The 26,969-nt window shown below is 38.5% G+C and overlaps 3 protein-coding genes across 4 annotated transcripts in view; 1 reads left to right on the top strand and 2 right to left on the bottom strand.

Moving 5' to 3' along the window:
- The window catches only part of CLOCK (clock circadian regulator), a 133,574-nt gene extending 128,984 nt beyond the window's left edge, over positions 1–4,590 (bottom strand). For both annotated transcript variants that reach the window (XM_081227145.1, XM_081227146.1), the window contains exons 1-2: positions 4,442–4,590; positions 3,384–3,466 (exon numbers count right to left, since the gene is read on the bottom strand). The gene's annotated coding sequence lies outside the window, so the exon portion shown is untranslated. The remainder of the gene's footprint in view (positions 1–3,383; positions 3,467–4,441) is intronic.
- An 82-nt stretch (positions 4,591–4,672) lies between these two features.
- LOC308628103 (uncharacterized protein) lies at positions 4,673–6,431 on the top strand (the record flags this gene model as incomplete). The annotated part of the gene is made up of 3 exons (XM_081254674.1): positions 4,673–5,345; positions 5,436–5,522; positions 5,928–6,431. The coding sequence occupies one exon, from the start codon at positions 4,673–4,675 to the stop codon at positions 5,141–5,143; it is 471 nt and encodes a 156-aa protein (XP_081110800.1). The 3' UTR covers positions 5,144–5,345; positions 5,436–5,522; positions 5,928–6,431.
- Positions 6,432–12,508: 6,077 nt separating this feature from the next.
- PDCL2 (phosducin like 2) overlaps positions 12,509–26,969 on the bottom strand; it is a 28,355-nt gene continuing 13,894 nt past the window's right edge. Inside the window, exons 3-5 of the mRNA XM_081238750.1 lie at positions 25,542–25,685; positions 16,318–16,526; positions 12,509–12,677 (exon numbers count right to left, since the gene is read on the bottom strand). Of these exons, the coding sequence (XP_081094876.1) occupies positions 12,520–12,677; positions 16,318–16,526; positions 25,542–25,685 (511 nt within the window). The 3' untranslated portion in view covers positions 12,509–12,519. The remainder of the gene's footprint in view (positions 12,678–16,317; positions 16,527–25,541; positions 25,686–26,969) is intronic.

The raw sequence follows: 26,969 nt of genomic DNA, 5'->3' as shown, positions 1-26,969 counted from the left end.
TAAAAATAAGTAACAAATGGTTGTAAAGCAACCTATAAATATAAATGCCATTATAAAAATCAATCAATTAGCAAGAATTAAATTGCTCTGACACTTAAAATGTATTCTATAATTCATACAATCCATCTAGAATTTTAGACTCAGAAAAGGAGAAAATACAATGTCCACTGGTACAGTGCTTACAAGAAACTGCACTTTAAAATTATTTTTTTACTTTATGCATCTGCAAAGAACTGGAAAGAGACACAAACAATAAAAGGTAGTTTTGCTGTGGAACTCTTGAGTTTTCACCATATTGTTGTTTGCTTTCATAGTTTAAAATGCATACAGCAAATAAATATTTTATTTGACATAGCACCAGAAGTAAAAATGTGGGAGAGAGGTGACATTAAATATGTGCTTTGAAGGAAAAAAAACATGATAGGAAAAAACAATTTACTTTTAATACTAACACTGCCTGACATATTAGATAGTAGACAATAGTTAACTAGCAGAATTAAATCTCCTATTCTAAAATCCTGAAATCTAAGAGAGGCTGTATTTTAATGATCAAATAAAACATCAAATGGTTCTTTCCAGTGGGAGAGAGTAAAAAGCAAACAAACAAAAATAAACTATCAATTAGTGTTCATAAGTGCCTGCTATGAGGATGCAATTTAACTCCTTACTTCCTTACCTTACCCCTTAAGACTTAAGATTTGAGCTTTATAAGTTTGTTCTATCCTTTCTTAACTATTAAAAACGTTGAGATATCTACTCTCCCTCCAAGCTCCATGCCCACAAAAATAAAAAGCTAGAAACAGTCTTACCCTTACAAACCTCATGTATGTTTTTCTTCTGGAATCTATCATTTCCCATCTTGTGTTATAATCATTACATACATGCTCTTTTAACCATACTAGATTTCAAACCCTCTGAGGGCAGGGTCAATTATACTGCATCTTTCTATGTATCTCACATAGCTTAGTAAAGTATCTTGACTAATACTCAACTTTCTATCACCTAAAAAGAATTAAGTCTTGGTAATTATTCGCAGCTTGGTTTAAAAAAACAAAACAAAACCAAAAAAACCACCACCTCTGGAACTATTATAAGGGCAATGTTCTCTCTGAGTGGAAGTATGCACGCAACTTGTCTGCTGTCAGTAAAGCACAAACCGGACCAAAATGCCTCTTCTCCCCTTTCCACTTCAAAGGCTGGATTCCATCCAAGGCTGGATTCCATCCAAGTCAATCAATGTCTCTTAGTTAAGGACAAAGCCTGCCTAGGTTCACTTCAGAGGACCAGGAGAGGCTGATGTAATCTAAGGGGCTTTCTGGTGGTCCGCAAGTACAGGAGAATAAAATCAAAGTTTAACCTGTGAGCTAATGACCAGGTCAAAACCCAAAGAAAACGCTAGAATGTGGACCCTAAAGAGTCCTATAAAAGCCATGGAATCCATGTCTTACAGGTGAATTCAATCTACATCACACAAAGCTCACACCAGTTAAGACCTCAGTACAAACTCTGTAAATGTACCCCAAACCAACCAGCCCCTCACAAGTGAAAAGATGAGAATGTCCTAAGGTGTATACTACACGTTAAACTTTCTCACATACTCCAGGTCATTTCCCTGTCCTGTGGGTTAGTAACAGCCCACAGTAGAGGCAAACTGGCAAAGCAGACGATCAATCAATATAATTCTATTTTCAAGATTGAAAAGTCTATGTTTGTAAATGCACAGAAAAAAGAACTGGAAGGTTATGTAACAGTGTTTAGCAGCAGTTATCTCTGGGGAGAGATATGACATAAAGTGGAAGTGTGCAAAGGGCGTTTTCTCTTATTATATATACATTGTATTGTTTTAATTCTTCATGAACATTGATTTACTTCTATAATGTTAAAAACAAAATTTTAAGTAAAATTTTGAAATGCGATTCTGTTTTTTCAAAAAGACTGAATAGACCCACATGGAATTCAACCGAAAAATAAATGCCATTTATTTGCAAAAGTTTGGCTACTAGAGACCTACAGATCAAACAGAAATAACACAATTATCCTATCCTACAAAATAAAAAGGAATGCTGGTAACATAACAAAAATGCCCGTAGCAACTGTCACTCAACATTCACTACTTTTCATTATACAACATTAGCCACCAGAGGAATTTTGAGTACCCACCTCCCAAAATTACATACTGCTTATAACAATCCATAAGTTGTAAGAAGTTTTTAGTGTTTTGCACCAACAGATCATTGACTTATCGGTCTAATTTTCCATAAGTAGTACTATATACATATATACAAATATAAATTTACATGTCACTGAGGTTCATGTCTGATTGCCTTGAGAAAACCATTTCCCAATCTGAAAAGCAAACTACCTGGACAATCAATTCTTTTATCATTTTAATGGAGTATTCATATTCTCCAACTATTTGTCATGACAACTTTGGAGTTAAAATAAGTAAAAGTAAAATTTTATACACCTACGATTCCTGGGGAAGAAAGGAAGGGAGGACAAACTATGCTCTGAAAACAGCATAATGCAGCCATAATGCCAAATGTAAAGAACGTCATACATTTTAGCAAAGCAAAATAAGACTAAACATCTTTAAGAGTTAAACTGGTGAGCTCAGCCTCTTAAAAACTGAAGTATAGATAGCCAAACTTATCCTAAAGTTTCTTTCAATTTTAGTTCATTTTCTAAAAAATTTAAAAGAAACCATATTGAAAATAGCCAAAAGTACCGTAAATTAGGAAGGAAAGACAAGCAACAGAAAAAAACCACATAGCAAATTATTTTGGAGAGGAGAAGTTTGTTTAACCTAGTTTATAAACCCATAATATAGTCACAGATATTTTAAAATATAAGGACATACAGTGTGCATGTCATTTCCCACTATCCCCTCATCAGGCTCTGCCCCATTATTGTTAGTTTTCCACTATCCCTCCAGATTTTCTTTGTACTTAGAAAAACAAACACAAATCTGTATTCTTATTCCACGGGTGCCCCCTTAACACACAAAGTAGCACATTATTCACACTGTCCTACATCTTGCTTTTTTTCGCTTTATAACATATTTTGGAGATCTTTCCATGTCATTACACAGAAAGCTTCCTCATTCTTCTTTTCACAGCTGAGCATGACTAGTTCTACCACAACTTCCATCCATCTTCTTCAGGCTAACCTTTAATGACATTCTGTTCAGTCAACTACTTAACACCTGAGTTAGTTTCTCCCCCCCCCAAAGATTTTTAAACAGAGAAAGCACCTCATTACCTAAATTTTATCCTTTTTAGAACGTTTATTTTTCAACGGGGTAGAGGGAAAACGCCGCACAATTTTCTCCTCATCACTTAAAATGAAGCTACAAATTAGAACGCAGACTTAAGTGAAATTACCTTTTTTTGATTCGGGGGATCAGCATAATAGCCAAATCAACAATTACTGTAAAAGTTTCTTTACTTCTTGGGCTTTTCCTTCACTGTAAAAGAAGACATTGGGGTTTCTTTCTTTCTTTCTTTCTTTCTTTCTTTTTAAGGTTAGAAAGGCTTAAAGTCGTAGAGCGTGGCATTCTGATAGCAAGAAACCGCCACCTGATTCGATCTTTCATTTGCCAGGTCAGAGGCCGAGGCTTTTACCTTTCAGGATTCTGCTCACTATTACTAACAGGACGACTTCTACACCGGCGAAAAGGCACTCAAGAATATAAGCTCTGCGGCGCTACGCGTTGCAAACTACACTCCTGGGGCCAGAGCTCCAGGACGAGCTATACGGCTTCGCCGGCGGAAAGGCAGCTAGAAGAGCTAGCTGCCGCGGTGACAGGGAGCAGGCGGGAGCGGGTGGACGGAAGGAAGGAGCGGCGCCGCGCGGGGAACCCTCGAACCCGCGCAGTCGCTCGAGTCGGACGCGCGGAGCCGCGCGCTCCCCGGGGACCGAGGCCCAGAACCGCGACCACTAACGGAACCAGCCCACGGGCGGCGGTGGCCGCTGCATGGACTGCGGACCGCGGCGCGAGGGCCGAGGGCCGGCAGGGCGGGGGTTCCCCGGAGGAGCTGGCCGTCCTGGCGCCCCATTGGGCTCCGCTCCAAACGTGCCCGAGTTGTGACAGGAATAAAGTGGGTCACAAGGCCTAACGGGTCCCCAGCGAAAGCCCTCTCCGCACCCGGTCTCCGGCTTTCCCGGCCGCTCTGCCGCTCGAATCGGCCCCAGCCCAAGAGCGCGCTCCAGCCACCCGGCCCCGCCGTGCACCCCAATCCCGCCCCTGCCCCGCAGGTAACCCCAGCTTTTCCGGAGGGCCCCTCAACCGGGGCGGGCCTCCGTCCCAACTCCCGAGAAAAGACACACTAGGGCGACAGGCAAAACTTGGGCTTCAGCACCCGCCCGCCCCTCCCCTGGCCGCCGCCCCCCGGGCCCGTACACACCGCCCCCCGCTCCCTCCCCTTCCCCGCGCCCTCACCGTGTGGCTTGCGGCAGCTCCGGCTTCTTCCCTCCCCCACCCTGGAGCCTAGCTGCGGTGACTCGGAACAGCTAACCCGGCTGCGCCCGGAAGACGCCGTGGCTCCCAGCTCAGGCACTACCTGGGCTGAGCGGCGCCCCCCACCCACCCCCAAACAATTCCCCGCGACTGCCTCCCGCTCCTCCTCCCCCTCCCTTTCCTTCCCCTCCTCCACCAGCACCGGTAGCACGCATGCGCCACCCAGGCAAGCCTACCGGCGGACGTCACGCCCCAGGCCCACCCGGTGGGGCGCCACTTACCGGGAGCGCGCACGCGTCGGCAGCCAGCTTTCGTTCGCCCTCTCGGTCTCGGGTGTTTCCTTTTTTAAGCCGGTCGCCGCAAGCCGAGGCTGTGATTGCACTCCTTCTCGGCGCATGCGTCATCAGTGACCCCCGCGGGCTCCGACGGCTGGTGCTCTGCGTTCGCCCCTCCCCTCACTCTCCCTTTCCCCGGCGCGTCTCGGTGCGCATGCGACTTGCCTCGTTAGGCAGCCGTGAGCTGCGGAGGGATTCCCGGGCGCCGGAGAAGACTCCCGCTCCCTTGGGCCGCGCGTTTGCGCGATCCGCGGCCGCCGCCGGCAGTGCAGAAAAACCGAGATCTCCCTGGCGCTCCTTCCCCGCACCGGTTACTGGAAAGCAGGGGAGGCGGGGCCTGGTCGGCTGAGGGTGCGGCCGAACCCGGGAGTGTTAACTTTGGGTCAGGGCGGCTTTGGTTTTCACCCTGGATTCGAGGAGCGAGGAGGAGAGAAAGGGATCCAGAGGCCAAAAAGCGGACCCTCTCTCTCTTGAAAAGCAAATCATTTTGCCAACGCCAGGAAAAAACTTTCGGGTGTTGGCGGGCGAAAGACTTTTTTCCCCTTCCAATGGTATCACTTGCGTTTTGTCTCCTTGGACTGGAAGAGGGGATTTGTGAAGGTGACTGCATCTCCAGACTCTTCCCTTCCCCTCTCCTTCAGGTGCACTGCTTTAGTCGCTTCTGATTGGAGGCTGGGCCTGGGGAGACCGAACGTGAATCCTTGGCTGGAGGAGGGAAGCCAAAGAAGGTATGGACGTGCTCCTTTGGAGTTTTTACCTGGCCCTAAAGGCCAGGTGGCAGTATAAAGGAAGATGGGAGATGAAGCAGTGGGGATAAACCAGGACCCTAATTTGCACTGCTTCCCATGTTGGAAAAACGTGTGAATCTCCCCCTTATCTTAGGGGGAAATTACTTCCCTCGATGGTTAAGACACACTTGGTCCACAAGGGAAAGCACATTTCAGTAGCTGAAAATTATTGGAAAAGAGATCTTTTACTTTCCTAATTCCTAATAGTTTTCATATTTTAATGAATGTCCTTGGGGTTTGAAATAGAAGCTATTTTCTTGTTTCAAAAAATAAACAACTGTTGTGACTATAAAATCCTCCCTTCAAGGTAACATTCATCTTAGTAAACATTTCAAATTCTTGCAGTGTACTCAAGATAAAAGGAACATCAGAATCGAGGAACTTATTCAGATCCCTGATCATTCACCTGAGGATTTTTCTGTCGACAGTGGGAAAGCATGATGGAGTCATCATATGACAGGATTTTAGTAGACATTTTTTTTCCTGCTTAGCAGTCTTTCCCTATTCTGATCATTTCCTTTGGAGAACTATCCTTTCTTCACTCTCAGACCATATGGTTGGGGCAGGACTCCAGAGGAAAACATATTTGAGTTAATCCTCTGCCTTAGTTTAGATTTACTAAGAAGGGTGATCTCTCTTTTCCAATGGATTTAAGTCTGGAAAAATGGAAGCCTGAAGCCATCTTCCCACTCACAGATTCTGAGAAAGAAGGCAACATGGAAGAAAGATTCAAAAATGGAGATTTGGCCTGGAGACACGTTTGATGCCCTGAATCCATTGTGGACTAGATAATTATGGAAATTTCAGCTAAGTTACTCAATAAATTCTTTCATGTATTTATTGCTTAAACCAATGAGTTTTCTGTCACTTGTGATCATGAGTCCTAACATACTGGTAGCAAGAGATGAGGCAAGATTAATAATACTGATAAGGAAGGTTTCAACTAGACAAGAGGGTTTGAATGCTTTTCCTAGGATGTGGATGTTTGGATTTTATTCTAGAGAAAGTGATCTCATATTCTGCATCATCTAGAACCACATATCTTCAAAAATACCTTTGCAGGCTTCCCTGGTGGCGCAGTGGTTGAGAGTCCGCCTGCCGATGCAGGGGACAGGACACGGGTTCGTGCCCTGGTCTGGGAGGATCCCACATGCCGCGGAGCGGCCGGGCCCGTGAGCCATGGCCACTGGGCCTGCGCGTCCGGAGCCTGTGCTCCCCAACAGGAGAGGCCACAACAGAAGAGGGCCCAACAGTGAGAGGCCCGCGTACCGCAAAAAAAAAAAAAAAAAAAAAAAAAAACCTTTGCCCTTTTTAATGGTTCCATTGTCCTCTTACTCCCTAGGAATATATCATGTTCATCTTTGACTCCTTCCTCTCTTACTTTATGTATTTAATCATTTACCAAGACCTGTTGATAATCCCGTTTTTCTGCTCACTCCTCTGCCACCACTCAGACATTTCCTGTGGCTCAGTTCACAACTTATCTTTCTGCCCATATTCTCTCAAAGACGAAAACTGTATCAGATATTTTTAATCACATTTCCAACTGCCAGACTCCACTTTTCCCTAAAAGAAAAATCCTGCCTCATAGTTTCATAGACCCTAAATTGTCCCCCAGCCTAAATCCTCTCCTTAAACACAATTTATGTAATTCAAATATTGTTCATTTCTTCTTGTCCACCTTGCTATAATTTAAACTGAGCATTTCCAACTCCCTTCCCAACTGATCTCCACAGGTGATGTCTTGATGGAGGCAATATAGCTTAGTGGCTAAGAGTACAGAATTGGGAATTAAAGGCCAGGATTTATTCCAGCCCCACTACTTAATATCTGCATGACTCTGAGTAAGTTATTTATCTGTTCTTCACTTTCCTCATCTGTAAATGAAGGATAATAATCCTGTCTCATAGGATAATTGAGAGAAGATATAGAATATAGAGTGTGTGTGTGTGTGTGTGCGCGTGCATTGTACTACCTGGTACATAAGAAATCCCATATTGGCTATTATTAATGATGTTCCTTTTTGTGTAGGTCTTAATCTCTTGCTCAATTTCTTCCCCTAGTTCCCTGTGTCCTTATGTCCTTTCTGTTCTTTCATAATACCTCTCTCATCCATCCTTTCCTTGACATTCCTAGTTTTACCACTGTACTTTAAGGTGAATTGGAACATGGGAAGTTTGATATGCATAATAGGGAATATACTGTTAGGGTTTTTTTTTTTTTTAAGAATCCTTCATGGTTTAATCAATTACTCTTATCCTTTCTAGATCCTTTAAAATAGAGGGAAGTCAATAATATGAGGTGGTATTATAGACTTTGTAATCAAAAGTCTAGGCTTAAATCCTGACTAATACTAAGAGACACTGAGCAAGTTAAGTAATTTCTCTGAGCATCAGGGTATTTATCTGTAAAGTGAGAAGAAAAGCATCTCAGAATTGTGATGATCAAGTGTAAATTACAAACTACTGCAGAAAGGTTAGGTGATAAGGATGGGTGGTTTTAGATTTTTATGATTTGTGGTTGAAACCCTAGGAATGGTTGAAACAACTCATAGATTTGCAACTCCAGCCTACACCTCTCCTTTGGGTTCCAAACACATATCCAATTGTCTATCTGATGTCTCCTCTTGACTATCTCAAATATCTTAGATGCTCCCTTCAATCTGTTCTCCACAGAGCAGCAAGAATATTCTTTTAAAAATATAAATAAAATCACATGTTCCTACTTAAAATCCTTGTTTCCCATTATATCCAAATTCCTAATTGTGGCCATAATAACCTCTTTGATCTAGCCCCTGCTACCTCTCCAACCTCATGTCCTACCATTTTCTTCTTTTCCTGTAACACTTCCAGTTCCTTGCTAATCTCTCTGTATTCTCAGACTTTGGTACACGCTGTGCTCTTGCCTGGACCACCCTCCTACCTTTTATCCTGGCTGGTTCCTCCTCAATCTTCGTGTCTCAAAGATCTAACTACCCTATTTAAGAGGTCTTCCTCCTACCTCTCACCTGCCCCCTGCACATAGTACGCACAGTTATTCTCTATTACTGCGCTTTATTTGATATTTGTTTTCTTATCTCTTAACTAGCTTCCCCCTGTCACCACTACATGGTAAATTCCAGGAGGCAAGAACCATGTGTTTTCCTCACCACTGTACATGCAGCATCCATTTCAATGCTTGAGTTAAATGAATGATTGAATGAATGAATGAATGAGATGAAAGTTAAAACATGCTAGAAGATTTTTAGGATCATTCTTATATTCCAAATTATGATTGTAGGCAGATTATAGTCTTGTCAGGAGGTAAACTTAGCAATGTGTATTAAAGTACAAAGGAGAGGTAAACTGAAAACGGTTAGTGAAACACTAGTACTGTGTTAGTAATTGAGTATTTGAGGACCCACAAGAATATATAACACTATAATAGACACAGCTAACACCTGTATGAGAGGCTGCTGAATGAGGTCCAAAATAGGCAACAAAGAACATGAAGCACTCACCCTCTAAACAGCTGCTTACATTTGGACCCAGATACTTACTCCTTCAGCCAAGACTACAAGCTGGACAAAACTGGACCTAACATGGTCAAAACCTCCCACTCCCACTTTCAGGCCTATAAGCAGAACACATGAGAAGAGGGGGACGAGAGAACCATTGGAGCCACGTCTTACGAGGTTCCTGGAGAGCACTGTGGCTTTTCATTTCCCATTTATTCCCCACCACACTCTAAGTGAACAAGGCTCCAACAGAATCAGCTAGAGAAACTGCAGTGACTGTAAGAAGAGACTGGCATCTCATCTCTTGCAGGTTGTTGATATGCTCTGCATCCAACTACATGAACAGGAAGATAGAGACTTGGAGAGAAACAGCTAGCCAGGAAGTGAGCTGGAATAATATAACTCCTACAATCTGGCATGGCAGGGATATGTAAATTTCTGCAGGGTCCATCAATGCTGCGGAGAAAGTGCCGACCGGGTTTGAAACACCTTGACACCCAAGGGGAAAAAAGAAATTCTAGCAGCAAGAGACTGGTATACTTCTGGGAGTGGGAACTGAGAGAGATCAAAAGAGAAAGAGCTGCAGAAAGAACTGATCGCCCATATCAAGGAACCATGCAGTGGAGAGGCTGCCTCTGAGTTTCTAGAACTCAATGTGCCCATTAAAAAGTGAACATTTTGATGCAATGTGGATTGTATTTACCCAGTTAGGAGAAACTTATCCCTTTCTTCCTTAATCTCCTTCCCAGTCCCCAAACCACAGAGAATGGAACTTGAATAGAGAGGGAAGTAATTGGCTAAAAACAAACTCCAACTTCCATCTTCAGAGTTCCTGAGTCACAAGTTCAGCCAGAGAACACCTGCTTGGGACCTGAGATTGGAGTTTTAAACCAGACAGACTTTTCATAACCAAAAGTGTGAGCGAAGAGTTAAAGAATATGTTCAAGATGTCTTTAGGGGACTTGCTAACTAGTGCAGCTTAATCAAATGATCTCATTAACACAAAAATTCCAAATCAGCTAGTCTGGGATGGGGCCAGAGATTGCATTTCTAACAAGTTCCCTGGGGCTGCTGCTGATTCTAGGACCACACTTTGACCAATAAGAGACACGATAAAGTAGGGAAGGGAGTTTCAGTAGAGCATGGTTGGCAGCAAGGAATAGAGAAAAATATTATGTTGGCTATATGAAATATCCATTTTTGTAGGTCAAAATGTTTGAATATTGGCAATTTCAAAAAACCTTTTTAAGTTTGTATCCAAGCAAATAAAAATTCATTCAATAAGATGGGAAACACAATATTAAATAATTCCCCCACATTCTAACAATTATTTATTTATACCCTACTTAAGTGAGAATGCATAAATGAAGTAGGGTATGAAATAGTACTGACCTGTATTGGCAAGCACAAGTACTTGCTAGAAGAATGTATTTCTGTGTGTGTGTGCATTACTTGAAAAAGGCTGAGGCTGGAATCAAAACCAGCCACCTCTAACATGTTATAATTTTATGAATTTTACGAATGTTAACGTTTTCATGAGCTGTGCTTGTATGTAAGGACGACTGCCACCTGGTGGATTTGAGTTCAGAGTTAAAAGAAATATGGATTTTTGTATTCAGACATCTTAAATACTTTTAGTACTTCCTCTGTTAATTTTAACTTAAAAAAGGAAATATGGATTTACTAAAAAAGATTACATTTAGGGGAACCTTTTGCATTTAGTTTCAACTGGAAGGGAAATAATGTTTATACTTATATGTATTAGATGGCATTAAAGTTACATTTTAACTTTATGATAATATGGCTTTTCCCTTAATTTCCACAACTGTTTTATCCTCAATAGGAATTTTTTCCATCCATTTGTTAGAGAATTTCAGGAGTTGGGTCTTATAGGTAATTATGTCTCTGATATGTGTGCATAAAGCTATAATAAAGACCACTGTGTGCAACTCCCAACTTCCCTTCCCTTCATCCCAATATGTATGTTTTCAAAACCTTTCTTTGCTATCTCAGAAGGGGTCTTCCTGATTCTTTTCAAAGTTAGATCATTTAATTTTACCTTATCTGGTGAAATAAATTATCATTACCTTACTCAATCTGTATTTAACTTCCCTTCTACTTCATCGTTCTCTGCAGCCTCTGTGATCCCAACTCACCCCCAAGAAGAGCAAAGAGCCTTTTCTGATTCCGTGTTAAACTGCCTCAATTCTCACCAATTTATTTTTGTAATCTAATCATTTAAAGTCTAGATTCTCTCACAGATATCAGTGAATATCCATAATCAGAATGATGGGTCATCAATACAAAAATAGTAGAAGAATAAAATCTGTTATTGAGGGCTTCCCTGGTGGCACAGTGGTTGAGAGTCCACCTGCCGATGCAGGGGACGTGGGTTCGTGCCCCGGTCTGGGAAGATCCCATATGCCGCGGAGCGGCTGGGCCCGTGGGCCATGGCCGCTGAGCCTGCGCGTCCGGAGCCTGTGCTTCGCAGCGAGAGAGGCCACAACAGTGAGAGGCCCGCGTACTGCACAAAAAAAAAAAACCCAAAAAAAAAAAATCTGTTATTGAACTATTATTACATGCTGGATTTAACACCATTTTCTCTAAAAGTGGTGTTAATTATTAAGCCAAGATAAAACATCCTGCAGGTCTTCTTCAGTGTCCTCGTATTATATATTTTCTCATGATGAATTCTTCTATGATTACTATTAAAACATATGTAAGCCTCACAATATATTTTTCTCACTTCTCTTCATGATTTAGAAACTTACATTGTATGACTTACAATGTCATACAGTTCTAATGATTCTGTTGCCTAACTGTGAGTGAGTATACTTAGTAAGTCAATATTTTCTAACTTAATAATAGAACAACTATTAAAAACTACAATAATGAGTGGAGAAGTTTCTTGTGTACTTTTCAGAACCTTTTTTTTTTTTTTTTGGTGCCGTGACTAGGATCAGAATCTTTAAATTGCATTTTTTCTATTGATTAATTTTTTTAATAGGTAAGAGATTTCAAAGAAAAGTCTTATGGTCATAAGTTTAAGTATTTTCATTCAAAGCCCCTAAATAATAGACTTTAATATTGAAGTAAATTAAATGAAATTTCATGGTCCTCTTTCAACACTTTTATCCACAGGCCTCTTTGGAAGTGAGCAGGCAACACAGAGGACTTGTAATATTTTTGTTTTTGTCCAATAAGGATCCGAAAAAAAATAAATCACAGAAAAATATTAAGGGTTCAGTACAAATTCTAGTTTTGTTGGAGGCAATGAATATTCTAAAATACCTGAAAGTTTTTATAATGACATATAAGCTATAATTCTAATATAAAAAAGAAAAGAAACTTATTTATGAATTCTCTGATCTTTGATTATAAAGGCAGTGGCAAATAAAATATTCCATATATAAACACTTTAAAGCTACTTATTAAATATTTCTATTTGGTATCGTCATTATCACTGTTTGAGCTATTAGTGTCATCATAAATAGAAGTGTTTCTAATTGAAGATACCATCACATCTACAATGACTTTTTGGGGGTTTTCTTCCAAATCAGTCTGTATTGCTCCAACTTCTGCTAGCTTCCATTCAAGTTCTGCAATAAATAATCCATCAATAAATCAGATAAAAATCTTGGAACATCTATATGAAACAGAAGGTGACTCTAATAAAATTAATGTGGAAATGATGATATATTTAGAACTAGATTACAATGAAAGTACTACAATATCAAGATACACATTGGATACAGCAAAGTTATACTTAAAGGGAGAAATTATGGTTAATATGTTTATTTTAAAATGACTGAAAATAGTGCTTTGAAAGTACAAATCAAGAAGTTAGGGAAAAAAAACAATAAAGTAAACCCAAAGAAAGCAGAATGAGGCATATAATGAAGAAAAGACTTTAGCAAAAGTAGAAAAACAAAATCAGTAGAGGTGACCAACAAAATCAAAAGTTGATTCTTTGAGGAGACTAATAGACACACCTTGGGCAAAAATGATCACAAGTAAAGGAAAGAAACCAAATAGTATAAAGATTTTACATGGGGCATAACCAAGTAAAGATTTTAAAGCCATGAGACTACTATGAGAAAAAAAGTATGCCAGTACATTTGAAAATTTTAGTGGGAAAATTTCAACAAAAATGTGAATTACGAAAACATATTCAAGAGAGAAACTGAAAAGAATTGAACTGATAACCAAAATCCCCCAACCCTGCAAATTCCATATTTGTTAAATTTATTCCTAAGCACTGTATAAATGAACAGACCATTTGTGAGGAAAATTACAAAATACACTTATGAGGAAAATTACAAAATATATTACATTATGAAAAGTAATACAATTGACCCTCGAACAATACAGGTTTGAACTGCAGGGGTTCACTTATACGTGGATTTTCTTTCAGTAAATGTATATTATAGTACTACATGATCCATGGTTGGTTGAATCCACAGATGCAGAACCGCAGATATAGAGGGCCAACTGTAAAGTTATGTGTGGATTTTCGACTGCATGGGGTCAGTGCTCCTAACCCCTGTGTTGTTCAAGGGCCAACTGTAAATATATTATATTTATGAGGAAAATTACCAAAAAATGAAAGAAGACCAAAATAAGTGACATGCTATATCTTATTCATGGATAGGAACATTCACTGTTATTAGGATATCAAGTCTCCAACAATTAATCTATAAATATAATTCTAATAACTAACCAACAGTATTTCTCACAGAACTTGACTAATTCCAACATTTATATTAAATTTTGAAAAAGACTTGCTCTACTAGAGACAACTAGATTGTTAGAAAGGTACAGTAATTAACACAGTGCTGTATTGATTCAGGGATAGACAAACAGACCAGTGGAACATAGGAGAAATTTCAGAAACAGATTGAAGCTTTTTTTTTTTTTGCGGTACGCGGGCCTCTCACTGCTGTGGCCTCTCCCGCTGCGGAGCACAGGCTCCGGACGCGCAGGCTCAGCGGCCATGGCTCACGGGCCCTGCCGCTCCACGGCATGTGGGATCTTCCCAGACCTGGGCACGAACCCGTGTCCCCCGCATTGGCAGGTGGACTCTCAACCACTGCGCCACCAGGGAAGCCCTGAAGCATTTTTTTAAATCCTGAAAAATGACACTGGAAATATTAAAAGCCAGTGGGGGAAAAACACATCGCATACATTAGGATGGTTACTATTTTAAAAAATAAAACAGAACGTAACAGGTGTTGGTGTGGATACAGAGAAATTAGAACTCCCGTGTATTGTTGGTGGGAGTGCAATGTGGTGCAGCCCCTATGGAAAACAGTATGCTGTCGCTCAGAAAATTAAAGTAGAATTATCATATGATCTAGCAACTCTACTTCTGAGTATACACTCAAAAGAACTGAAAACAGGGACTAGAACAGGTTATTTGCACATCCATGTTCATAGCAGCATTATTTGCAACAGCCAAAGATAGAAGCAACAAATCTTTCCATCAACACATTAATGGGTAAACAAAATGTGCTATAAAAACATACAATGGAATATTATTCAGCCTTAAAGCCTTAAAGAGGAAGGAAATCCTGACCCATGCTACAACATGGATTAACCTTGAGGACATTATGCCAAGTGAAATAAGCCAGTCACAAAAGGACAAACACTCCTCACTGAGAGGAGTCAAATTCAGAGGTAGAAAGCAGAATGGTGGTTGCCAGGGGCTGAAGGGAACAGAGAATAGGGAGTTATTGTTTAAGGATATAGAGTTGCAGTTATGAAAGATGCAAAGAGTTCTAGAGATGGATAATGGTGATGATAGCAACACAACAGTGAAAATATATCAATACTTAATGTCACTTAAAGATATACTTAAAAATGATTAAATAAAATAACATTATTTATAAATTAAGTCCCAGGTATGTAATGTATACCACAATAACTACAGTTAATAATACTGTATTGTACATTTTTAAATGGTTAAAATGGTAAATTTCATGTTATGTGTATTTTACAATTAAAAATTTTTTTTCAAATATAAAAATTTTAAAAAAACATGGACCAGATAACACACTATTCATGATAGTGATTGCTTAGTGAGGCAGGGAGGGGAACAGGATTAGGAATGGAAATACAGGTAACCTCAACAATATCTGTACTGTTTTTTCAATAATAAACAAATAGCTGAAGCAAACATGAACAAATGTTCACATTTGTTATTTTTGGTAATGATTACATGAATAGTTACTATATTATGGTCTGTATTCTTATGTAGTTTTTAAATTTAGAGGATAAGGTACAAGCTGAAAAAACAAGGTAGTAAAACAAAGAGGGGCCTTAGAGACTGGGAGAAGGAAAATTCTGGAACAATCAAAATACTGGAGGTCTTAGTAAGGCCAAAAGCAGTTTTAGGGGAATGAGAGAGTGAAAGAAAAGCTGTTAAAAATAGCTATTCACAATGGCTTTAATACGATTGTCTGAGAGAAAGATTTTAATAATACAGGATTAAAGCAGTTCCAAGAAATGACTAACTGAAGAATATGGTCTTAGAACTAGGTTAGAAAGTAAACATTATTTAAAAAGGTAAAAATATAAAGTCCTGTGCTGTGTACTGTCAAAAAGAAAATAGTAGTAGGCATAGTCCTCGTACCTGTTAGGGAGACAAAACTCAAAGGGAATTGGTTAACCAACAAAATCTGACAGTATGTAGGTAAGTGGAAAATAAGTTGTATAGAGAATATATGCTATAGAAATTCAGTAGAGAAGATGAAAACAGATTATAAATTGGTCCAGAATCACATAATAGAATAAATGGTAACCTAGGAGACCCATGAAGGAATAGGGTTTGGATGGAAGAAAAAAGTAGGGTAGGGTATTTGGGGTATAGGGAAAGAGTATGAAACAAAGTATAAAGCCATAAATGAGTTAAGTGCATCTGAGGTAGTGGTTGAAGACCAGCCTGGCTGGAGCAGCAACTAGGAAGCACTGAGAAGTATAATTGTATAGATGGGCTGAAAATTTCAAGCATATAATTCTGAATTTTTAACTTATTTGAAACAAGGAACCATTAAGGATTTAAGCAAATGCGTGTTATGATAGTATTAATGTAGGAAAATTAATCTGGAGGCATCTAAGAAGAAAAAGAAGTAAGAGGAAATAAGAAATAAGAGGAAAAACCTTATGTTTTATGAAAATAAACTTTCATGATATATGTTATAGAAGTTGTTTTACAAATGAATTTAAAAGTAACATCATTACCTTCCAGCTTGAGATTTATCCCTCCACATTCTATAATTCCAATGAATTTGCCTTCTATCTGACCATTTTTATAAACAAAAATTGTTGGTAAACAATTGTCATGGCAGTGTTGAATACAGCTATTCACAATGGCTTTAACAAATTTAGTTTCAGGAAACTTTCTTGCTAGGAGACTAAGATGCTGGTTAACCAACGAACACATTGGGATGCTAAAAAGAGAAACAGTACACACAACGTTGTTAAAAAACAAGACTACTCATCTCAATCTAATAAAATAAGTGAAACATCTCCATGACAAAAATATATCTTTAGATATTCTTTTAATATAAGAGCATATCAATTGCTATCCTCTATTTTTACCTTTAATAAGGATGAACTATAGAGTTCTCTATTTTTAAAAAAATATATTTATTTATTTATTTGCCTGCACTGGGTCTTAGTTGTGGCACGCAGGAGCTTTGTTGCAGCATGAGGGATCTTTTAGTTGCAGCATGAGGGATCTTTTAGTTGCAGCATGCAGTTTCTTTAGTTGCGTCTTGTGGGATATTTAGTTCTGTCTTGTGGGAGCTTTAGTTGCACCTTGTGGAATCTTTAGTTGCATCTTGTGGAATCTTTAGTTGCATATTGTGGGATCTAGTTCCCTGACCAGGGATTGAACCCGGGTCCCCTGCATTGGGAGCATGGAGCCTTAGCTACTGGACCACCAGGGAAGTCCCAAGTTCTCTCATTTTTATTACAAACACCGTTATAGCCTGGGAATGAAGCTTGCTACCACGGGAATTTGCTGCCTAACTGAAGCTAACCACGTCTGACTTAGTATCAATTTAATTGAGCCAGTTCCTATTTTATAGCACATGATGGGGGGGGCGGTGGTGGGGAAGAGAAAGAAAGAAAAAAGAAAAGAAAAAAAAAGGACATATCTAGGGACTCCTTAGCGGCTCTGAATTGAAACAAGGGGATCCCAACTCTTCATCAAGGGTTTATTTCCACATGAGATCATCACATCTGAAGTTCTTATTTCAAGCTTCCTTGAATTCCTTTACTCCAACAAACTTCATCCATCCTTCTCTTTGACATGCCATATCCTGTTCCCCATCATCCAGAACTATTCTTCATCAGAAATTTAAAATTGATTGGAAATGTAACCAAAACCTACAATTCTTCCTGCTCTATCACTTAACTCTCATTACACTCACACTTTAATTAGTCCCTTTTCTCTCAGTCTATCACTCACTCACAGATTTATCAAATTCTTTCAAAACTAATCCTCTGCTTTATCCCACACTCTTTCCATTTCCTATGGGGCCTTTATTTGTTATTCTGCTTCCCTCTCTTCCTGTTTTCTTAACCTTTCCTTCTCCACTTTACATAAACATATTCAAATTACTAAATTTTTTAAAAAGTCCCTTCTTACTCTCCCTCTAATAAACTACTCTCTCTCCTTCTGGTCACAGCCTAGATGAAAAAGTTAAAAAAAAATCTCTATGTTCTGTTCACTTCCCTTGTTAAAGGGCTCTCCTTTTTTGACTTCTGTGATAACACTTTCTATTAATTTCCTTTTGACTCCTTTGACTTCCTTCTTCTGTCTATACCTCAAATGTAGATATTCCTAGTAATTATGTCCTAGACCCTTTTCTAATTCTAGACACATTCACTGGGCAGTCCTACCCATTCTGATATCAACAGCTGATGAACTTCATCTCCCCTCCTCCCTCAACCAAAAAAAAAAAAAAAAATCGGATCTTTATCAGTATTTTCTTAAAAAAAAAAAAACACTCCAATAAAGATGTAAAAAAACCCCACAACAACACTGAATTTCATACATGTATTTCTCCTTTGTATGCATTTTCTCATCATTCATATAGAGCATATTTGAAACAACAGTGTAGAGGAAAGAAATATTTGTGTGAACTGATGTTAATTAGGGAAAAGTTCTTTAAACAGACAAAATTAGTACTTTTTTCTCTTGTACTACACTTTATATGTCCTTTCAAAATATATATATAATGTTTAATTGGCCTCTTGTACTATACCATAAAAGCATCTTATTCCCCTTTGTATTCTCAACTCCTAAAACTTGTCACACCTATAGTTGAAGTCGAAGCTCTCTTAACTGAGTGGCTCATGCCAGGGCATACTGCATGCCCCAGGCAGGTGGTAACCCTTCTGGACTTTTGTCTGTTTTTTCCCTCTACACCTATTTATGCCCATTGAACATTTTATTATAATTAACAAATAAATAAAAATGGGACAACAAAAATCGTTGTAGTTCTTAAGAAAATCAAATGCATGCTTTGGAAAAACATGATAAAGCTGAACCACTAAGAAAAAAATTGCAGTTTAGTTCACTGTAAGCCAGACAAACATAAATGATAGAGGAAGAATAAGGATTTCTGCACTCAAATTGCTTCACATGTACTTTTGAGTTCTTGCTCCATTTTTAAACAGACACTGAAAACTGAAATCAATGGTAATGCGCTAGGTCTTATCAATATTTGGGGGAAGACTTGTATATTTTTTAATTTGGCTTTTCTTTACCAGTTTCTGGCCTTTATCCTCAATATATTTTGCTAAACTTGTCTCACAAATTAAAAAAAAAATCTCAACAAAGTGGGTATAGAGGGAATGTATCTCAACATAATAAAGGCCATATATGACAAGCCCACAGATTATGTCATACTCAACAGTGAAAAGCTGAAAGCCTTTCCTCAAGATGAGGAACAAGACAAGAATGCCCACTCTTACCACTTTTATTCAACATAATATTGGAAGTCCTAGCCAGAGCAATTAGGCAAGATACATAAATAAATAAAGAAATGGCATCCAAATAGGAAAGGAAGAAGTAAAATTGTCACTATTTGCAGATGACATGATATTATATGTGAAAACCCTAAAGACTCCATCAAAAAAAAACTGAATAAAAGAATTCAGTAAAGTTGCAAGATAAAACAAATCAATCCACAAAACCCAGCTGTGTTTCTATACACTAATAATGAACTATCAGAAGGAGAAATAAAGAAAACAATCCCATTTATAATTGCATCAGAAAGAATAAAATACCCAGGGATAAACTTACCCAAGGATGTGAAAGACCTGCATATTGAAAATTACAAGACATTAATGAAAGAAATTGAAAAAGAAACAAACATGAAAGATACTTTGTGCTCATGGACTGGAAATTATTTTTGTTAAAATGTTCATAGTACCCAAAGCAATCTACAGATTCGATGCAATCCTTATCAAAATGCCAATGGAATTTTTCACAGAAAGAGAACAAATAATCCTAAAATATGAATAGAATCACAAAAAATCCAAATAGTCAAAGCAATCTTGAGAAAGAACAAAGCTGGAGGCATCTTGCTTCCTGATTTCAAACTGTATTATAAAGGTATAGTAATTAAAATGTTACGGCACTGGCATAAAAATAGACACAAAGATCAGTGGAACAGCATAGGGAGCCCAGAAATAAACCCACACCTTATATGGTTAATTTATGACCAAAAAAAGGCAAGAATATACAATGGGGAAAGGACAGTCTCTTCAATAAATGGTGTTGGGAAAACTGGACAGCCACATGCAGAAAAATGAAACTTGATCCCTATCTTACACCATACACAAAAATTAACTCAAATTGGATTAAAGACTTGAATGTAAGACCTGAAACCACAGAACTCCTAGAAGAGAACATAAGCAATGACGTAGGTCTTGGTAATGATTTTTTGAATCTGACACCAAAAGCAAAAGCAAGGAAAGCAGAAGTAAATGAGACTACATTACACTAAAAAGCTTCTGCACACCAAAAGAAACTATCAATAAAATGAAAGGCAACCTACTGAATGGGAGAAAATATTTGCAAATCATATGCCTGATAAGGATCTAATATCAAAATATATAAAGAACTCATATAACTCAATGGCAAAAAAACCAATCTGATTTAAAAATGGGCAGAAGATCTGAATACACATTTTTCCAAAGAAGACATACAGACGGCCAACAGGTACATGAAAATATACTCAACATTGTTAATCATCAGGGAAATGCATATCAAAACCACAGTGAGATATCACTTCACACCTATTAAAATGGCTATTATCAGAAAGACAGGAAATAACATGTTGGCAAGGATATGGAGAAAAGAGAATTCTTGTGCACTGTTGGTGGGAATGTAAACTGGTACAGCCACTATGCAAAAAGTATAGAGGTTCCTCAAAAAATTAAAAATAGAACTACCATATGATCTAGCAATTCTACCTTTGGTTATTTATCTGGAGAAAAAAAAACACTAACTCGAGAAGATACATGCACTCCCATATTCATTGCAGCATTATTTACAATAGCCAAGATATGGAAACAACCTATATGTCCATCAATGGATGAATGGACAAAGAAATTGTGGTATATATACAATGGAATATTATTCAGCCATAAAAAAGAACAAAAATTTGCCTTTTGGGACAACACGAATGTACCTAAAGGGTATTATGATAAGTGAAATAAGTTAGACAGAGAAAAGCAAATGCCATATAATCTCTCTTATATGTGGAATCTAGAAAGAAAGAAAAAAAAAGCTCATAGATACAGAGCACAGACTGGTGGCTGCCAGAGGTGGGGGAAATGGATAAAGCAGGACCAAAGGTAAAAAAGTCAAAGCAGGGAATCACACAAAAATAATTTTAACTTAAATATTTTACTTTCATCTGACATATATAAACATACATTAATTTAGTAATCTTTGATACTGGCTCATGAGCTGCTCATCTATAGCTTTTCTCATCTAAACTATACCATAATACATTGTACCATAATACATGTGTATTTTCTCAGTGCACTCAGGCCAAAAAATCTCCCTTTCCTCTACAATATCTAATAAGTCATCAAGTTATATTGATTCTACCTCCTTATCTTATACCTATCCTCTCCTCTCTTTCTCTACTGCTTTCCTCCTTTCCTGTCTCATCTGAGCAACATCAGATTGTCCTAATTGGTCTCTGTGTTTCCAGTCATGGTTCCCCAAACCCATCCTAGACCCTACTGACAAAGTTGGCTCAGCAGGAAAATCTCATCATGCAACAAATGCCCTTCCCTCGATTGTAAAATCCTCCAATGGCTCCTCACTGCCTTCAGGATAAAGTCTGGGCTCCTCAGGGTAGCTTTCAAGGTTCTCTGTGGTCTGGCTCCTGCCTTTCTCTCCAGCATTATTGTCTGCCTGCCACCATATTACTCAAGGTCCTCTAAAGCAAGATGATCCCTCTTATTTCTGTACCTTTGTTCAAGCTGCATACCCCATCGGAAATACCCCATTCAGTCTGTCTACTTCCTCCAACTCTGTAAACTCGGGGAATCTTTTCTTAATTTTTGAGGTCAAGACCAAGAATTATTTCACAGAAAGTTCTGTACTTCCACCCTCTAAGAGTAGAACTTACTACTCCCTCTTCAGTGCCTTTACTCTACTCTGTATAGAATTCAATCATAGCACCTAAAAGATATTATTATTACATCTAATTGTCTCCCTCTACTGAAATATCTTTAATGGGAGAGATAGATGCCTTATATGCCTTTGCACCTTCAGCATCTACAAAATCCTCAGAAATCAGCTTAACACTAGGTGATGTTATATATGTATATGTATATATGTATATGTTACAATTTATGTAACAAAAAGCTAAGAGAAAAACAAATTAAATGCATTATATGTTTAATTTACATTTCAGAATATATGTATACATATGTATTCTGATAAGTATAACCTGCAACAAATCTAGATACTGCTTTATTTTAGTGGACAGCATACTAAAAGTAATATTAGAAAAACATGTACTGCCTAACTTAAATCAGTTTTCCACACAAAGCAATGACATAAATACTTTATAAGTTTCAGTTTCCCTCAAATAGGTGAAATGCACCCACAAATATCTAATTTAGAAGAATTTTATGATTACTATCACAATGAGAGCTGAGTCGGTGGTATGACCCACTTATGGGGTGGGTGGTGTTAATGGAGGAAGGCAGGTGGGCATTGGTGGTGGTGGTGAAAAGTATGGAATTAGGAGAGTATGGCACAACAGACTGCAGTGCAGGGAGAAGGTGGCTACCTGAAGGCAGTTCTGACAGCAAGCGGTAGGGAAAAGACTTGGTGTTGGGGTTCAAGGGCCAGAATTGAACCCCAGAAAATCTGTAAAAACTAAGGGAGACCTATGACATCCGAAAACAAGTTAAGGGCCTAGTTATGATATTTGAGGTTCAAAATATACAGTTGGGTACAGGAATAATGTAGAAGCCCCAAATTAGAACTTGGACACAGGCGTAAGATTGAATAAAATCGAAAACAAGGATGACTTGAAGTCAAGCCACTAGGTTCACTGGCCCAGAGTGAACTAGATCCCTTTAAGGTAACCTAAGCAGGCTGAGCCTATAAACTTAATGGCAAAGAGACATTAAAATTACAGAACTTAGGAATCTAGTTAAAAAACAAACTCTTACCCTCCTGTAAAATTTTTAGAAGGCAGCTAGAAGCACAAATTTATCAGTTATACTTTACATTATTAAAAAGTTATTAAAAACTAGACTTTTCTAAAGAACATGTTTAACAAATAATTGTTTTCTGCTTTATAACTTTGATTATAGATTAATTTTCTTAATTTTGTACTAACACATTAATACATTTTCTTAATGTCAAGAAAACTAATTTTATTTTTTCTTGGCTGCGCTGGGTCTTAGTTGCGGCACGCGGGATCTTCGTTGCGGTGTGTGGAATCTTTTAGTTGCAGCATGCGAACTCTTAGTTGCAGCATGTGGGATCTCGTTCCCTGACCAGGGATCGAACCCGGGCCCACTACATTGGGAGTGTGGAGTCTTAGCCACTGGACCACCAGGGAAGTCCCAAAACATGTATTTTATGTAACTATCTTAGATTGCCCCCCAGGAACTTTCTGAGAAGGTCATAAATACTTAAACTATTATGAAAACAGATTCTTACTCTTTGAGTCCATCAAAGCATAACAGTTTGAAACAGACTAGATGAGACTAAAACACATTCAACCTCTTTTATGAATTTTTGAAAATTATTGGTCAAAACTAGTTATTTATCTAGAAATCACCATTAAAGTAAATTTTATACTATGGTATGAGCATTCAAAACCAACATCTATTCTGCTAATCAGAATGCGTCTCAGAAAAGACATTCAGTGAATCACTTCAGTATATAACATTTATCACACACAGATCCCAGTATTATAAATGTCAGTGTTTCTCATACCTATTTGTGAAGAATGAATATCAGCAGCATTTACACGTTGGTTTTTACCATATAAGTGGTACAGGTAAAATGGGAATTGATTCTTTTTAAGGCTTTAAACTACTCAAAAATTAATTACCAATCTTTTTAGTTACAAGAAAAGTAATGTCTTCTTTTATGGGGCATGGTGTCCTATTAAAATTTGTTTGAGAAACTGGTGAGTTGGTAAACAGCAGGGTTCTAATTTGCCTAAGTTGCTCGGTTCAGAATTTCTCTGAGGATCTGAAGAGAGAAGAAATTTTTTATACAGAGAATGAGATGAGGACATGAGGGCTACTGTCATGACCTCTGTTCTTATTTGGCTTGGAGCCCAGGCAGAGGGGCTGGGACCAAAAGCTAGGGGGGCTATTTCCATGAGAGATGTGTGAAACTATGGGAGCTAGCAGCTCCTCTGGCCAGGAGTTAGGGAAAAGTCCACTCTTCCTGGTAACTGTTACAGCAGGCTGGTGAGGCCTGGGGACATATGGGTTATACTCAATACAACTAGGCACTCTAAAATTATCTGTTTTGGGGGAATAAGGGAATGCAAGGGAATTATTCAGTTAAAGGAGACTTAAGAGCTGAATCCCCTAGCAGTCCAGGGGTTAGGACTCAGTGCTTTCTCTGCCATGGCCCCAATATCTGGTCATGGAGCTAAGATCCTGCAAGCCACGTGGCTCGGCCAAGAAAAAAAACAAGAGAGAGACTTAAGAGACCTGATATATCCAAATGCACTGCATGATCCTTGATTGGACCCTTGTTCAAAAATATATGTATTTATGAAAGAGATTTTGAAGTCAGTTGAAGAAATTTGAGTAAGGACTGCCTGGGTATTAGGTGAGAAAATGGTTATATAGAAAAATGCCCTTATATTTTGAAGATGCATGCTGAGGTACTTCAGAGTGAAGCATCGCATAATTTATTTTGAAATGGTTCTACAAATACACACACATACACATATAAACAAAATGATACAAATATGGCAAAATGTTCATTGTTGAATCTACCTGGCTGGTATTTAGGGTGCTCATTTTATCATTCTTTTTACTTTTCTGTATGTTTGAAATTTTCTATAAGTTTTTTAAATTAACTGTCAAAGAGTACTTATTTTTCTAAGAAGTATGACAAGTTCTTTAAATTAGACATGAAGGGCTTCCCTCGTGGCGCAGTGGTTGAGGATCTGCCCGCTAATGCAGGGGACACGGGTTCGAGCCCTGGCCTGGGAAGATCCCACATGCCGCGGAGCAACTAGGCCCGTGAGCCACAACTACTGAGCCTGCATGTCTGGAGCCTGTGCTCCGCAACAAGAGAGCCCGCGATAGTGAGAGGCCTGTGCACCGCGATGAAGAGTGGCCCCTGCTTGCCACAACTAGAGAAAGCCCTCGCACAGAAATGAAGACCCAACGCAGCCAAAAATAAATAAATAAATAAATAAATAGACATGAAAATATATTAAAATACCTAATTTAATCCCTGAAGCCAGTGACTCTACACATATATTTTTATTTATTTATTTTTGGCTGTGTTGGGTCCTTGTTGCTGCGCGTGGGCTTTCTCTAGTTGTGGCAAGCGGGGGCTACTCTTCGTTGCGGTGCATGGGCTTCTCATTGCAGTGGCTTCTCTTGTTGCGGAGCACGGGCTCTAGGCACACGGGCTTCAGTAGTTGTGGCATGCAGGCTCAGTAGTTGTGGCGCACGGGCTTAGTTGCTCCGCGGCATGTGGGATCTTCCCGGACCAGGGCTCGAACCCGTGTCCCCTGCACTGGCAGGTGGATTCTTAACCACTGCGCCACCAGGGAAGCCCATATTTTTCTTTTTTTAACTGAAGTATGGTTGATTTACTTTATTTTTCTTGATTAATCTTTGTTATATGCTTTATACAACATTAAAACCAGAAATACGTATACTAAAAATTAGTATATTAGCCTTTTGCAAAAAGCTATGGTAATTACCTTGATCTGTATAGGTGAATTATAACCCACACATCCTTTTCTGCATTTGTGACTTCATTCACATACTGATTTCCAGAAATTTCTCTTAATTCCCCAAATTTTTGTTTTTTCTTAAGAGCTTTCCATTCCTGTAACCGCTTTTCTCTATTAAAAAAAAGAAGTTAAATTACATAAGAATATTGTTATATTCTTAAGGCCACCCCCATATACAGTAATAATTTAGAGCAATGAATGTAATGCTAGTACATATCAAACACTTTAAAGAGTAACTATTAACAGCTTTACAATGCCAGTTTCTCTTTTTATGTGGGTATTTGCTTTATCATGGGTATTGTAAAGTATAAGAAATTAGCTACTGACTTTATTTTTGTTTAAGACTAAGTCAATCATAGCTATAGAGAGTTTATTTAGACATTGGGCCAACAAATTCTCATATACGGCTTAAATAAATAAAGGGAGAGTATACATAATAACTAACATTTATTCAGGGTTTACTATGTTGCTAGGTGCTGTTTTAAGTGCATTAACTAATTTAATCCTTGCAAAAACTTTGTGAAGTTAGTACTATTACTATCTCCATTGACATGCTCTTAACTATCATGCTAAGCTGACTTTCAGTTCAAAGCCTTTGTGAATATATGCAATTAATTGTTATAAATGTATTGCAGGTAGAGAGGTGGTAGAGAAAGAGTGATTATGAGTATGGACTCCAAGGTCAGACTGAACTGGGTTTAAGTGCCAGCTCCCACTTACTAGTAGCGTGGACTTGGGCAAGTTATTTAATCTTTCCAAGCTTCAGTTTCCCCCAATGTGAATAAAACTAAAATCTGCTTGCATGGGATTGTTCGGGATTAAGTGTAAACACGTAAATTTTTTAGGGCAGTGTCTAGCACACCATGAGCCTTTCATAAATGTTACCTAGTTATTCATCTATAGAGAACCTTAAAACCTTGTTAAACAAATCTCAAAATTTACATACTTTGATTTAGCTGTTGAATACTTGAGTTTATGAAGCAAATCCAAATGGTTCTGACATATCTGCAAGTATGTTAAAAGTTACTGACTGTGTATCTCTAAGTACCTGGAAGTACTTACTCCCATTCTTTCTCTGTGTATTAACTATATTTTCTTGTTTTCTGTACAGTAAGTCCTCTACATACGAACGAGTTCCATTCTGAGAGCACATTCATTAAATCCAATTTGTTTGTAAGTCCAACAAAGTCAGCCTAGGTATCCAACTAACAATTGGCTATATAGTACTGTACGGTAATAAGTTTATAATACTTTTCACACAAATAATACATAAAAAACAAACACAAAAAATAAAACATTTTTGATCTTACAGTACAGTACCCTGAAAAGTACAGTAGTGCAGTACAATAGCCGGCATACAGGGGCACTTTGGCATCTTTGAAAGTTCTCAACTTG

Source organism: Mesoplodon bidens (genome assembly GCF_964165515.1).
Source record: "Mesoplodon bidens genome assembly, chromosome: 1".
In the NCBI taxonomy this organism is placed as follows: Eukaryota; Metazoa; Chordata; class Mammalia; order Artiodactyla; family Ziphiidae; genus Mesoplodon; species Mesoplodon bidens.
The sequence above is the reverse complement of the archived record's forward strand: the minus strand, read 5'-3'. Positions and strand labels throughout refer to the sequence as shown.